The following is a 14,044-nucleotide window of genomic DNA, read 5'->3' on the forward strand; positions in this document are numbered from 1 at the left end:
ACCAATTCTCCAACAAGTGCTAAAAGCTCCTCTTCTTGCTAACTTGCGCAAAATAACAGATAACTTTGGAGCTAAGAAATCTGCTGTCTTTATAGAAAACAAAGGAAAAATACCATTTGGGTCTACACCTCCATAAGCATCAAGGTCCATCAACACAGCTTTAATCTCACGAGATCGAAAAGCTAAACTAGTTAGTTTAGCCTCAGGAAAACAGGAATGAGGAAGTTCAAGTTTTTCATTACTCTGTTTACTGTCAAAAACATCAGCCAAAATGGTTGCCTTTTCCCTTGGACAGTGAGTGACTGAGCCATCTGATTTAAGTAAAGGAGGAACTGTTGTATCTACACCAAAGAGTGCAGATTTAAGGGTAGACCACCATTTATGTTCCTGAGTTGTACCAGAAAGGGTTTCTTTTATGGTTAAATTGTACTCCTTTTCAGTTGAGGCATAAACTCTCTGAGCAAAAGCTCGAAGCTGAGTATAGTTGTTCCAGGTCAAATCTGATCTGTTACCCTTCCAAAGGTGATAGGCCTCCTGCTTCTCCAAATAAGCACGTCTACAATCATCATTGAACCACGGTTTGTCCTTCACTCGGTACCTTAGCACACGAGAAGGGATATGCCTATCAATTATGTTGACTATATTCTCATTCAAAGGGACAACAGGATCTACACTACTATATAATTGTGACCAATTCAGGCACAAAAGATCAAGCAAAATCCCATTCCAGTCTGCTTGGGATTTCCTATAAATTTTACAAGAGTATGATATATCAGGGACAGGATGCTCAGTCTTCACTACTAATGAAATCAAGGCATGATCAGATGTCCCGAGTGGAGAACCAACCCTACTAGTTATAATGCCAGGGGAGTCAGTGTATACGAGGTCCAAGCAATTACCAGACCTGTGAGTAGCTTCATTTATGATTTGCTCACAGCCTGATTCAGAGGCAAAGGCTAAAGCTCTTAAGCCATGGCGATCGGTAGGAGAGATAGAACTTAGCCACTCCCTATGGTGAGCATTAAAATCACCAACAAAGACAAAAGAAGCCTTTCTATCATCTTCTTGTATCTTAGCTATAATGGTAAGAAGACAATCGAAGATAGAATCATCCATATCTGGATTCCGGTAGATCGAACACAAAGAAAAGTTGTTATGCCTGCCACAGACTTTTATTACCTGAATCTCATGACATCCACATTGATAGCAGGACTTATGAGAAGCAGGGTACTCGGTCCTAATATACACCGCCATTTCCCTGGCCCTAGGGATGGCATCAAGTTTCAACATTATTGGCTTCTTAAAACCAGTTATAAGGAGCTCAGATGAGTGCCTCATATTAGAAACCAAAGTTTCTGAGCACAAAAGAATATCATACTGTCTGGACGCAACTGTAAGGTCTTGAATATTTGCATGAAGACCACGAATATTGCAATACAGAAGACGACATTGACGAAATCTAGGACGTACTGGTCCCGGATTTCGCTCAATGTCTCCAGACAGCATTAGAATTAATAGAAATAAAAAAGAGACATCATACTTAAAGACTAGATTAACAAGAATTATAAAAACAATATGTACAGAATTATAAATAAAGTGATTGATGATACCCATAGACTATAGTAAAAAGTTGGAAAAACTGGTCAACCTGGAGGAGCCGATACACCATGCAAGGCTAAATACCCTCCAGGATAGCCACTTCAACAGAAGGGAGGACAGTAAGGATGATTTTGAGAAGAAAAAGAATCAGAAAAAGGAAAAAGACAACCTCTTGATAAACCACCAGGCATCCATGGCCCTTCTATTAAGCCTGCCCAACACACCATTTCAAAAAAACAAGAGGAAGAAAAAAATAATAATAATAAGATAGAATAGTGTGCCCGAGTGTACCCTCAAGCAAGAGAACTCTAATCCAAGACAGTGGAAGACCATGGTACAGAGGCTATGGCACTACCCAAGACTAGAGAACAATAGTTTAATTTTGGAGTGTCCTTCTCCCAGAAGAGCTGCTTACCATAGCTAAAGAGTCTCTTCTACCCTTACCAAGAGGAAGGTACACTGAACAAATTGCATTACAGTAATTAACCCCTTGGGTGAAGAAGTCTAAAGTATCTCATTGTTGTCAGGTGTATGAGGAAAGACGAGAATATGTAAAGAATAGGCCAGACTATTCAGTGTAAGTGTAGGCAAAGAAAAAATAAGCCGTGACCAGAGAGAGGGATCCAATGCATTACTGTCTGGCCAGTCAAAGGATCCAATACCTCTCTAGTGGTAGTATCTCAACGGGCGGCTGGTGCCCTGGCCAACCTACGTACGCCTTTCCACCGTTCCAAGATCCTTTACAAAGTGCTGCAAAAGTTTGTGTCACACGAAGGGACCAGAATGACTCTAGTGGCCCCCTTTTGGCCCTCAAGAGAATGGTTCACAGAGGTACTGGAATGGATGGGGGACACTCCAAAAAGCCTTCCATTAAAAGTAGATTTACTCAAACAACCCCACTTGGAAAGGTACCATCAAAGTCTCCAAAATCTTCAGCTAACTGCCCTCAGACTATCGAAAAACTCACAAGAGCTAGAGGTTTTTCGAAGGAGGCAGCTAGAGCTATTGCAAGAGCAAGGAGGACTTTGACCATCAAGGTTTATCAATCCAAGTGGGAGGTTTTTAGAGAATGGTGTAGAGTCAACTCTGTTTCCTCATCCAGTACCTCTGTAGCTCAGATTGCTGACTTCCTGTTACACCTTTGAAGGAATCGCAACTTTTCATCCTCTACCATCAAGGGATACAGGAGTATGTTAACAACTGTATTCAGACACAGAAACCTGGACCTTTCGAATGATAAAGACCTACAGGAAGCAAGGTGGCAAGGTTTCCCTTGATAACATTCAAATACTGTACTAGGTAAACCTGGGTCAATAACTAGCAAGAAGTCAGACTTCATAGATAACATAAGGTTTGTTAGTCGGGGAACAAATGACAAATTTAGAGATAATTTGTCTTTTTCCCCGACTAATACAAACCTGGAGTTATTTATATAATTTGGCCCGCCATCACCTTTCCCCCCTATAAGTCCTGCCTGCAATAAAAAAGTGACTTAGTTCACTGCTGTGTGAGTAGGTGGCAGGGAACCCCCCGCCCCCTCCCCTGCTTATCTACTCACTGGTTAGGCAGGATTGCCACCTTGCACATTTTAGTCTTAATGGATACCTTTCAGCTCCACCGAAAGATATTCCACATAAATAACTCCAGGTCTGTATTAGTTAGGGAAAAATACAAATTATCACCGAATTTGTCATTTTTATTCCAGCTGTGAGCAAGTTGTGCAATGATGTTCCTAATCAGGTAGTTGAATCGGTGGAACTTCAAAAGTTCAAACTTGTAGTGAAAGTTTCTATGTTGAACAGGCAGGCATAAGTCACTTTTTTATGTTTTATAGATGAAAGATCTATTTTAATTTTTTACTATTTTAAAAATATTTTATATTCATAACTTTTGAGTAGCTTATTTATTTTCTTTGTTTCTTTTCCTCACTTTGCTTATTTTTTCTTTTGGAGCCCTTGGGCTTATAGCATCCTGCTTTTCCAACTAGGGTTGAAGCCTAGATTGTAATAGTAATAATGATAATAAACCCAAGGTTCAAACCACTTCCCACTAGTAAAAGGTGCATTTTAATTAGTCAAAATTATTTCATGAAATATTCTTATACCAAGAAAATTAATTTATCATCCAAACATTCATTACTCAATGGAACATTTGTAAACTTTATTTTTACTGTTCATTACCTTGTATTATGATAAAACTGGTGGAGATGTGGTTGCAAGTAAGGAAACAATTATGATATTATACCTTCCACTGAATGTAGCGATATAGCTTTTAAACATTACTGTATTAGTTTTAAAAATAGTTTCAAATATCAGTTTCACAAGTTTCATTTCAAATTTAAACTTGATTATAAATTTAAAAATATGAAGCACCATACCATACACTATAAACAAATAACAGCTGATATTAGTCAGTTTTTGTTTTGATTGGAACAGATACCCATTTGATGAGCGGTATAAGAATCTATGCTACTAGGAGAAATTAGTCAAAGGTAAAAAAAGAATTATGAATTTTCCCTGTTTTTATCAATCCAATCCAAGTAGTATCCATTGTAATTTAATCTGTGACAACTTCATTTTTTCTCTTTAGGGTATGTACTGTATCATTCTCTTCATTGCCATCATCTTCATCATTTCTTCCCACAATCACCCTTGGGGAATTTCCTCTTCAATGTTGTCCTAATGCTTTGTGCATACATTATGAAACATTTTACTCTAAGTGATAAAGATAGCTTCATCGAATTACTAGATGATTGCTTATTTTTGGGTGGTTATGTACCTTCCAGGTAATCAATCAAAGTAGTAGGAATTTATAGACAAAGGATCATTTGCCGACAGATGGTTATTAAAAGCGAAAAAACCCTTTGAAAATCAATTTCTTGTAATTCTCAATAGTGTATGCTAAAAAGTTGTCATCTAAGGAGAAAACTATTCCTGTGCCCAGGAAAAAAGTAAGAAAATAAGATTATTCCCAAAGAAAGCATCATACCGAAACATTCAAGTAAGGAAGAATATTAAACTCAAGGAAAACACGAAAGTAAAAGAAATATGCTTCTTTGTTGCAAAAAGAAAAAAAAAATTGTCAACAAAGCAGTCTTTGAAGGAAATGTGTAATAAGTTGACTTGTAAGGTGTTAAGGGTTAGCTTATGTATTACGATTTACCAAAGATGTATATATTTTCCCAAAAATATACATAAATGTACTATAGACAGTAATGATCCAAAAAGAGAAATGGGCAATGTAAAAGAATTACCCCACTATAATTCAAGTACAGTAACGCTTTCATGGTAGGAATGTTTTAATCTAGTATAAGGCTGATACTAGCTTTAAAAATTAGTGTATATGACTAATGGAATCAAGCCCCAAGTGTTATGGGAGCTGATTTAGCCATTTGAAATAGATAAACTTTTATTCACAATTGGCACCAATTTGAACTCCTAGAATTTTGAATGAGTAGTTTTGTTTACCTAAGATATATGTTAAATAACAAGATTTAGTATTAGGTGATTGAAATACGCTTAGGAATCATGTAGAAATAGATGATCCACATTCTTTGTTTAGTTGCTATTCAAGGAGACAAGCTTTGCACAATTTTTTAGGTAAAAGTATAAGTAAGCAATATTCTTTTAATTTGATTAAACTTCCAATTTAAATTTATAGATTTCTTAAAGACTATACAGAAAAACTAATATTTAAGTTGGGTGAAACAGCATTAATTAAAAACTGTAGAAGTAGGCTAGCCAGATGAAAAGAGAGATACAGAAATTAAATATGAAAACTATTTAACTCTTACGGGACCTTGCAAAAAGCCTTTGCTACTGCATATACTTTTCTGTACAAGATCAATGAGTATAGTTTGCTGTGCAAAACACACACTGGGAAGTACAGTATCCTTTTATGATCAAGGTAGTAGGAGCTTAGAAGGGCTTAATGGGATAGGAACAATGAATTCTTCTAAATGAGAGCCAATGAGAAAGAATTTTTAATGGAGAAATATGCATAGATCCATGAAAAACATGAGTAGGAAAATTAAAAGATAATAGTAATGGGAAGCAAAGAATTTCATAAAGAGATATTAAAAAAAGTCCCTTTCAAGAAGGCTTTGGAAATAATAAGTTGAAATATTTAGAATTGGGGGGATGCACCTATTCTTTAGATCAGATAGTAGTAGAGCAAGTGTTGATCAAATTACAAATTAGCTGTAAGTAAAGTTTTTTAATTATATGTAAGTGTGTTTATATATATATATATATATATATATATGTGTGTGTGTGTATATAAATGTATATATTATATATATATATATATATATATATATATATATATATATATATATATATATATATATATTTATTTATTATATGTGTTTGTATTCCCTGATCTCAGTTGTGTTTAATGAACTTGCACATGTACAATTAAAACATTCATTCCCTCTTTTCAAGATTTTTTTTTTATTTTTTTTCTTTATAGGAAATCCATATTGGGAGACACTGTGTTGCACATATTCAAGTCTAGTTTCTTATATTCCGGCTTTGGAATTCTCTGACCGTTTAGTAAGGGATCCCCAGCAGGCATCTGATTGGCTTATGAAACTGGCTACATCTACTAACCAGATATCAGTTTTCCACTATACAATTGTGACATCTGTGTTTCTATATCAAGGATCTACTACTCAGTCAGTTCAAGAAGCCACCAGGGTAAGTTTAAAGTTTTTATTTATGGTTGTAAAACCCTTGAACAAGATTACTTCATTACAACCCCATTAATCATATAACTATGTTCGTATCGTAAATGTTCCCAGGTTCTGACAAACAAAAAGAAGGTTGTCTTTCAGTGCATCCGCCATCCAGATCCTTAGGAATATTTCGATCACTCATCTCACTTACTTTTTAGTAGCTTTCTCGGATGTCTCCATTGATTTACTTTGCAGATTTTCTAAACCATTGCTTACTACTAATTATTATTATTACTATTATTACAAGCCAAGTTATAACCCTAGTTGGAAAAGCAAGATGTTATAAGCCTAAGGACTCCAACAGAGAAAAATAGCCCAGTGAGGAAAGGAAACAAGAAAATTAACAAACTACAAGAGAAGTAATAAGCAAAAGAAAATATATATTTTAAGAACTGTAATAACACTAAATTAGATCTTTCATATATAAACTATAAAAAAATTGGAAAAAAAACAAGAGGAAGAGAAGAAATAAGATAGAACAGCGTTCCATAGTCTACCCGCAAGTAAGAGAACTCTAATCAAAGACAGTGGAAGGCCATGGTACAGAGGCTATGACACTACCCAAGAATACAGAACAATGGTTTGATTTTGGAGTGTCCTCTTAGAAGATCTGCTTACCATAACTAAAGAGTCTCCTCTACCCTAACCAAAAGGAAAGTAGCCACTGAACAATTACATACATAAACACTAATCGACATCATCATTATAACGCCTATTGACGCAAAGGGCCTCAGTTAGATTTCACCAGTCATGTCTGTCTTGGGCTTTTTAAATCAGTATTTCTCCATTCATCATCTCCTACTTCATGCCTCATAGTCCTCAGCCATGTACGCCTGGGTCTTTCAATACATCTAGTACCTTATGGAGCCCAGTTGAAAGTTTGGTGAACTAATCTCTATTTGGGAGTGTAAAAAGCTTGCCCAAACCATCTTCATCTACCCCTCACCATGATCTCATTCACATTTTTCATTTTTTTTATCTTTAAATTTATGCTTTTATTAACTCAAATATGACTAATTCAAACTTTCAAAAGACCCCCAAAATTACTATTTTTGACAATAATTAATTGAGATATGAAAAATATAAAACTAGAATTCACCCTTCACCATTATTTCATCCACATATGGCACTCGAGTAATCTATCTTATAGTTTCATCTCTATTATTATTATTGTTATTATTATTATTATTACCAGCCAAGCTACAACCCTAGTTGCAAAATCAAGATGCTATAAGCCCAAGGGCTCCAATAGGGAAAAATAGCCCAGTGATGAAAGGAAATAAGGAAATAAATAAATGATGAGAATAAATTAACAATAAATCATTCTAAAAACAGTAACGTCAAAACAGATATGTCCTATATAAACTATTAACAACGTCAAAAACAGATATGTCATATATAAACTATAAAAAGACTGATGTCAGCCTGGTCAACATAAAAACATTTGCTCCAACTTTGAACTTTTTAGGAAGATCATTCCACAACTTGGTAACAGCTGGAATAAAACTTCTAGAATACCGTGTAGTATTGAGCCTCATGATGGAGAAGGCCTGGCTATTAAAATTAACTGCCTGCTTAGTATTATGAACAGGATAGAATTGTCCAGGGAGATCTGAATGTAAAGGATGGTCAGAGTTATGAAAAATCTTATGCAACATGCATAATGAACTAATTGAACGACGGTGCCAAAGATTAATACAGTATCCAGATCAGGAATAAGAACTTTATTAGACCGTAAGTTTCTGTCCAACAAATTAAGATGAGAATCCGCAGCTGAACACCAGACAGGAGAACAATACTCAAAACAAGGTAGAATGAAAGAATTACAACACACCGAAAATCTTGTGAGACTCTCAATAAGCCAATTTTTTGTGCAATTGAAGAAGACACAGACCTAATGTGTTTCTCAAAAGTAAATTTGCTGTTGAGAATCACACCTAAAATTTTAAAAGTCATACAAATTTAAAGAAACATTATCAATACTGAGATCCGGATGTTGAGGAGCCACCGTCCTTGACCTACTTACAATCATACTTTGAGTTTTATTAGGATTCAACTTCATACCCCATAATTTGCACCATGCACTAGTTTTAGCTAAATCTCTATTAAGGGATTCACCAACCCCAGATCTACATTCAGGGGATGGAATTGATGCAAAGAGAGTAGCATCATCTGCATATGCAACAAGCTTGTTTTCTAGGCCAAACCACATGTCATGTGTATATAGTATGAAAAGTAATGGTGCAAGAAGACTACCCTGTGGAACACCGGATATCACATTCCTATACTCACTATGGTGCCCATCAACAACAACTCTTTGAGATCTATTACTTAAAAGATCAACAATAATGCTAAGAAATGACCCACCCACTCCCAACTGTTTGAGTTTGAAAACAAGGGCCTCATGATTAACACGGTCAAAGGCAGCACTAAAATCAAGGCCAATCATACGAACTTCCTGACCACAATCAAGGGCTTTTTGTACAGCATTGGAGATTGTAAGAAGGGCATCACATGCTCCAAGGCCTTTACAAAAACCAAATTGCAAACTAGGGAATAGATGATTACCTTCAGCAAACCTATTAAGACGTTTTGCCAGAAAACATGCAGAAACTTTAGATAATATGGGAGTTATGGAAATTGGGCGGTAATCAGTGGGATTTGAGCTACCACAAACACATTTACATAGAGGAGTAACATTACCAATTCTCCAAGAAGTGCTAAAAGCTGCTCTTCTTGCTAACTAGCGCAAAATAACAGATAACTTTGGAGCTAAGAAATCTGCTGTCTTTATAAAAAAACAAAGGAAAAATACCATTTGGGTCTACACCTCCATAAGCATCAAGGTCCATCAACAGAGCTTTAATCTCATGAGATCGAAAAGCTAAACTAGTTAGTTTAGCCTCAGGAAAACAGGAATGCGGAAGTTCAACAGGGTTGCCTTTTCCTTTGGACAGTGAGTGACTGAGCCATCTGGTTTAAGTGAAGGAGGAACTGTTGCATCTACACTAAAGAGTGCAGATTTAAGGGTAGACCACCATTTATGTTCCTGAGTTGTACCAGAAAGAGTTTCTTTTATGGTTAAATTGTACTCCTTTTCAGTTGAGGCATAAACTCTTTGAGCAAAAGCTAGAAGCTGAGTATAGTTGTTCCAGGTCAAATCTGATCTGTTACCCTTCCAAAGATGATAGGCCTCCTCCTTCTCCAAATAAGCACGTCTACAATCATCATTGAACTACGATTTGTTCTTCACTCGGTACCTTAGCACTCGAGAAGGGATACACCTATCAATTATGTTGACTAGATTTTCATTCAAAGGGACAACAGGATCTACACTACTATATAATTGTGACCAATTCAAGCACAAAAGATCATGCAAAATCCCATTCCATTCTGCTTGGGATTTCATATAAATTTTACAAGAGTATGATATATCAGGGACAGGCTGCTCAGTCTTCACTACTAATGAAATCAAGGCATGATCAAATGTCCCGACTGGAGAACCAACCTTACTAGTTATAACGCCAGGGGAGTCAATGTATACGAGGTCCAAGCAATTACCAGACCTGTGAGTAGCTTCATTTATGATGTGCTCACAGCCTGATTCCGAGGCAAAGTCTAAAGCTCTTAAGCCATGGCGATCGGTAGGAGAGATAGAACCTAACCACTCCCTATGGTGAGCATTAAAATCTCCAACAAAGACAAAAGAAGAAGCCTTTCTATCATCTTCTTGTATCTTAGCCATAATGGTAAGAAGACAATCGAAGATAGAATCATCCATGTCTGGATTCTGGTAAATGGGACACAAATAAAAGTTGTTATGCCTGCCACAAACTTTAATTACCTGAATCTCATGACATCCACATTGATAGCAGGACTTATGAGAAGCAGGGTACTCGGTCCTAATGTACACCGCCATTCCCCTGGCCCTAGGGATGGCCTCGCGTTTCAACATTATTGGCTTCTTAAAACCACTTATAGTAGCTCAGAGGAGTGCCTCATATTAGAAACCAAAGTTTCTGAGCACAAAAGAATATCATACTGTCCGGACACAACTGTATGATCTTGGATATTTGCATGAAGACCACGAATATTTCAATACAGAAGACGACATTGACGAAATCTAGGATGTACTGGTTCCGGATTTCGCTCATTGTCTCCAGACAGCATAAGAATTAATAGAAATAAAAAAAGAGACATCATACTTAAAAACTAGACTAACAAGAATTATAACAAAAACAATATGTACAGAATTATAAATAAAGTGATTGATGAAACCCATAGACTATAGTAAAAAGTCGGAAAAACTGGTCAACATGGAGGAGCCGATACACCATGCAAGGCTAAATACCCTCCAGGATAGCCACTTCAACCAAAGGGAGGACAGTAAGGAGGGTTTTGAGGAGAAAAAGAATCAGAAAAGGAAAAGACAACCTCTTGATAAACCACCAGGCATCCATGGCCCTTCTATTAACCCTGCCCAACACACTATTTAAAAAAAACAAGAGGAAGAAAAAAAAATAATAAGATAGAATAGTGTGCCCGAGTGTACTCTCAAGCAAGAGAACTCTAACCCAAGACAGTGGAAGACCATGGTACAGAGGCTATGGCACTACCCAAGACTAGAGAACAATGGTTTAATTTTGGAGTGTCCTTCTAAAAGAGCTGCTTACCATAGCTAAAGAAACTCTTGTACCCTTACCAAGAGGAAAGTACACTGAACAAATTGCAGTACAGTAATAAACCCCTTGGGTGAAGAAGTGTTTAGTATCTCATTGTTGTCAGGTGTATGAGGAAAGATGAGAATATGTAAAGAATAGGCCAGACTATTCTGTGTAAGTGTAGGCAAAGAAAAAAATAAGCTGTAACCATAGAGAGAGTTCCAATGCATTACTGTCTGGCCAGTCAAAGGACCCAATACCTCCCTAGTGGTAGTATCTCAACGGGCAGCTGGCGCCCTGGCCAACCTCCTGCCATTTAACTCCCAATATTTTTCCTAGGGCTTTGTTCTCAAATCTGCAAAATCTGTAGGATATTTTTTCATTGTCATACTATGACTTGTCTATACAGTAACACCGATCTCACAAAACTGATATATAGCCTGATTTTTATATGTAATTTCAGGCAATTTGATTTTAAAATTTTACTTAACCTAGCCATTGTCTGATATGCTTTCTTCAATCTTTCATTAAACTTGAATTCTAAAGACCCTGTTCAGTATTAGAGATTATAGTTCCTAAATATTTAAATGATTCTACCTCACCAATCTTTTCTTCTTCCAATGATATTTCATCTTTCATTGCATATTCAGTTCTCATCATCTCTGTCTTTCATTAATTTATCTTGAGCCCAACCTCATGTGACATTTCATGCATTCTGGTAAGCAATCATTGCGTTTTGCTAATAAGGACAGCGTCATCAGCATGCTCTAGGTCCACTAATTTCCTGCTACCAATCCAGTCCAATACTTCTCTTCCATTCCCAACTGTTTTATGCATTACAAAATCCATGACGAGGATAAACAACATAGGCCCACTGTTCACTGGATATGACTCCATTAATATCAACTGTTCACTTGCTATGCTTATGAACAGACTTGACCAAATTCACATATTTAAGAGGACTCCACAAAATTGGCCCGTGCACACAATCAAAGGCTTTTTTATAGTCCACAAATGCTATCACAAGTGTATTTCTGTATTTTATACATTGCTGTACCATGTGTCTTAAAAGGAGAATTTGGTCAGTACTGTACAACTTCTACCTTTTCGAAATCCTACTTGTTCATCTCTCAGCTTTACATCACTCCTTCTCTATAGTCTCTTTAGAATGAGCATACTGTATATTTTCATGACAACTGACAACAGTGTAATGCCTCTGTAATTATTGCAGTCAGTCAGACCTCCTTTTTTGCCATTTTCACCAACACTCAGCTCCCATTCATCAGGTTTTGTCTCTTCATGCCACATTCTTCAAAATAATCTTGTAAATATTCTTGGAGTCACTTCATTTTTGGCCAAAATCATCTCGGCATGTATTCCATTGTATCCATGGGGGTTCCATCTCTTGTGTTTTTTAATGATAGCTTAAACTTCAAACACACTGAATTCAATTATGGGCCCATAAAGGTCCTCCTCAGCTTCAGGTACATCCATCAAATTATTCCCTTCATATCTCCTATTAATGGCCAAACTAAAGTGTTCTATCCAATGTTGCCTTTCTTCATCTTCTGTTATAACAGATACATCTCTCTTTTTGATGGGTATATGCTTCTTCTTTTGGCCCCAGTTGAGGTTCCATTAATAATTCTATATGCGATTCTTATACTATAGCCACTCCCTGAATTCATAGCTTTGTCAGCCTCATCTGCTTTCCTGTCTAAATATTCTCTCCAGTCATTCCTGTCTTTTTGTTAGACCTCACTCTTAATATTGGAATACTTAGCAGGCTCTACCTTGTAATTTTCATTACTTCCTTGCAAACTTTCAACAATGAATTTTTGTCTTTGTCTACTTTTTTAGATATCCCATGTATCATTTGATATCCATGGTTTTTTCATTGTAACTGCATGTCCCAAAACTTCAGTGATATATTTTCTTAATTTCACACCATTTTTCATTAATTGTCTCCTCTTCGTCTCTTAAAGTTTCTAAGACTGCAAATTGATACCTAAATTTAATTGCAAATGTTTCAGTGCTCATCATCTAGAAGCTTAGTTATATCAAACTTAGGTCCTGTATTCTATCTACATTTTTATTGTATGCTTTCAGTTTTAATTTCACTGTGGCAATAATGTGCTAGTGATTGCTACCAATATATCTGCCCCTCTATAGCTTCTTACATTTCTCAGAGTCCTCCTCCTTTCTTTATTAATGCTATGTGATCTATTTGATTTTTGTAGTTGCCACATGTTGAAGTCCATGTATATTTTTATATCCTTGTGCTGGAAAAGAGTACCTCCAATAACAAGATTGTTTGTTGAACGAAAATTTATGAAATGTGCTCCATTTTCATTTTCAACTTTGCCAAGACCCTCAACACCCATCACAATCTCTACACCTTGATAATTCCTTCCAAATTTAGCATTGAGGTCACCAATCACTAATTTTATATCTCTCTCTGGGATCTCATCTATTACACTCTGCAGTTCTTCATAGTATTCATCTTTGCAAGTAACAATCTACTACTTACAGCTCTTTATTCCGTTAATGCCTTTTATGCTCTTGGTGTCATTATCATTCCTGCCCCTTCTCTTCCAACTCTATCAGTTCCTCCTGAGTAGATATATGTATATTGCCTTGGTCTAAGATCTCTTTACCAATCCCCTTCAACGTGTTTCACATAGGGTAAAGGTATCCAAACTATATTTCATAAATTCATTCTCCACTTGCTGTAACTTCCCAATCTGATTTATGGTTCTACAACATTCCAATTACCAATTTTCAATTTTTCTTTGGTATTTATAAACCTTTCTACAAAGGTAGTAAAGCATGTGTTAGAATAGGAAATGAAGTGAGCGATTGGTTTCCGGTGAGAGTGGGGCTGAGACAGGGATGTGTGATGTCGCCGTGGTTGTTTAACTTGTATGTTGATGGAGTGGTGAGAGAGGTGAATGCTCGAGTGCTTGGACGAGGATTTAAACTGGTAGACGAGAATGATCATGAATGGGAGGTAAATCAGTTGTTGTTTGCGGATGATACTGTACTGGTA

At 36.4% G+C, this 14,044-nt stretch overlaps 1 protein-coding gene across 3 annotated transcripts in view; it reads left to right on the forward strand.

Moving 5' to 3' along the window:
* LOC137622926 (focadhesin) overlaps positions 1 to 14,044 on the forward strand; it is a 252,821-nt gene that overhangs the window by 152,492 nt on the left and 86,285 nt on the right. For all 3 annotated transcript variants that reach the window (XM_068353496.1, XM_068353495.1, XM_068353497.1), the window contains one exon: positions 6,070 to 6,296. In XM_068353496.1, coding sequence (XP_068209597.1) covers positions 6,070 to 6,296 — 227 coding nt within the window. The remainder of the gene's footprint in view (positions 1 to 6,069; positions 6,297 to 14,044) is intronic.

This window comes from Palaemon carinicauda, chromosome 30 (assembly GCF_036898095.1).
Source record: "Palaemon carinicauda isolate YSFRI2023 chromosome 30, ASM3689809v2, whole genome shotgun sequence".
In the NCBI taxonomy this organism is placed as follows: Eukaryota; Metazoa; Arthropoda; class Malacostraca; order Decapoda; family Palaemonidae; genus Palaemon; species Palaemon carinicauda.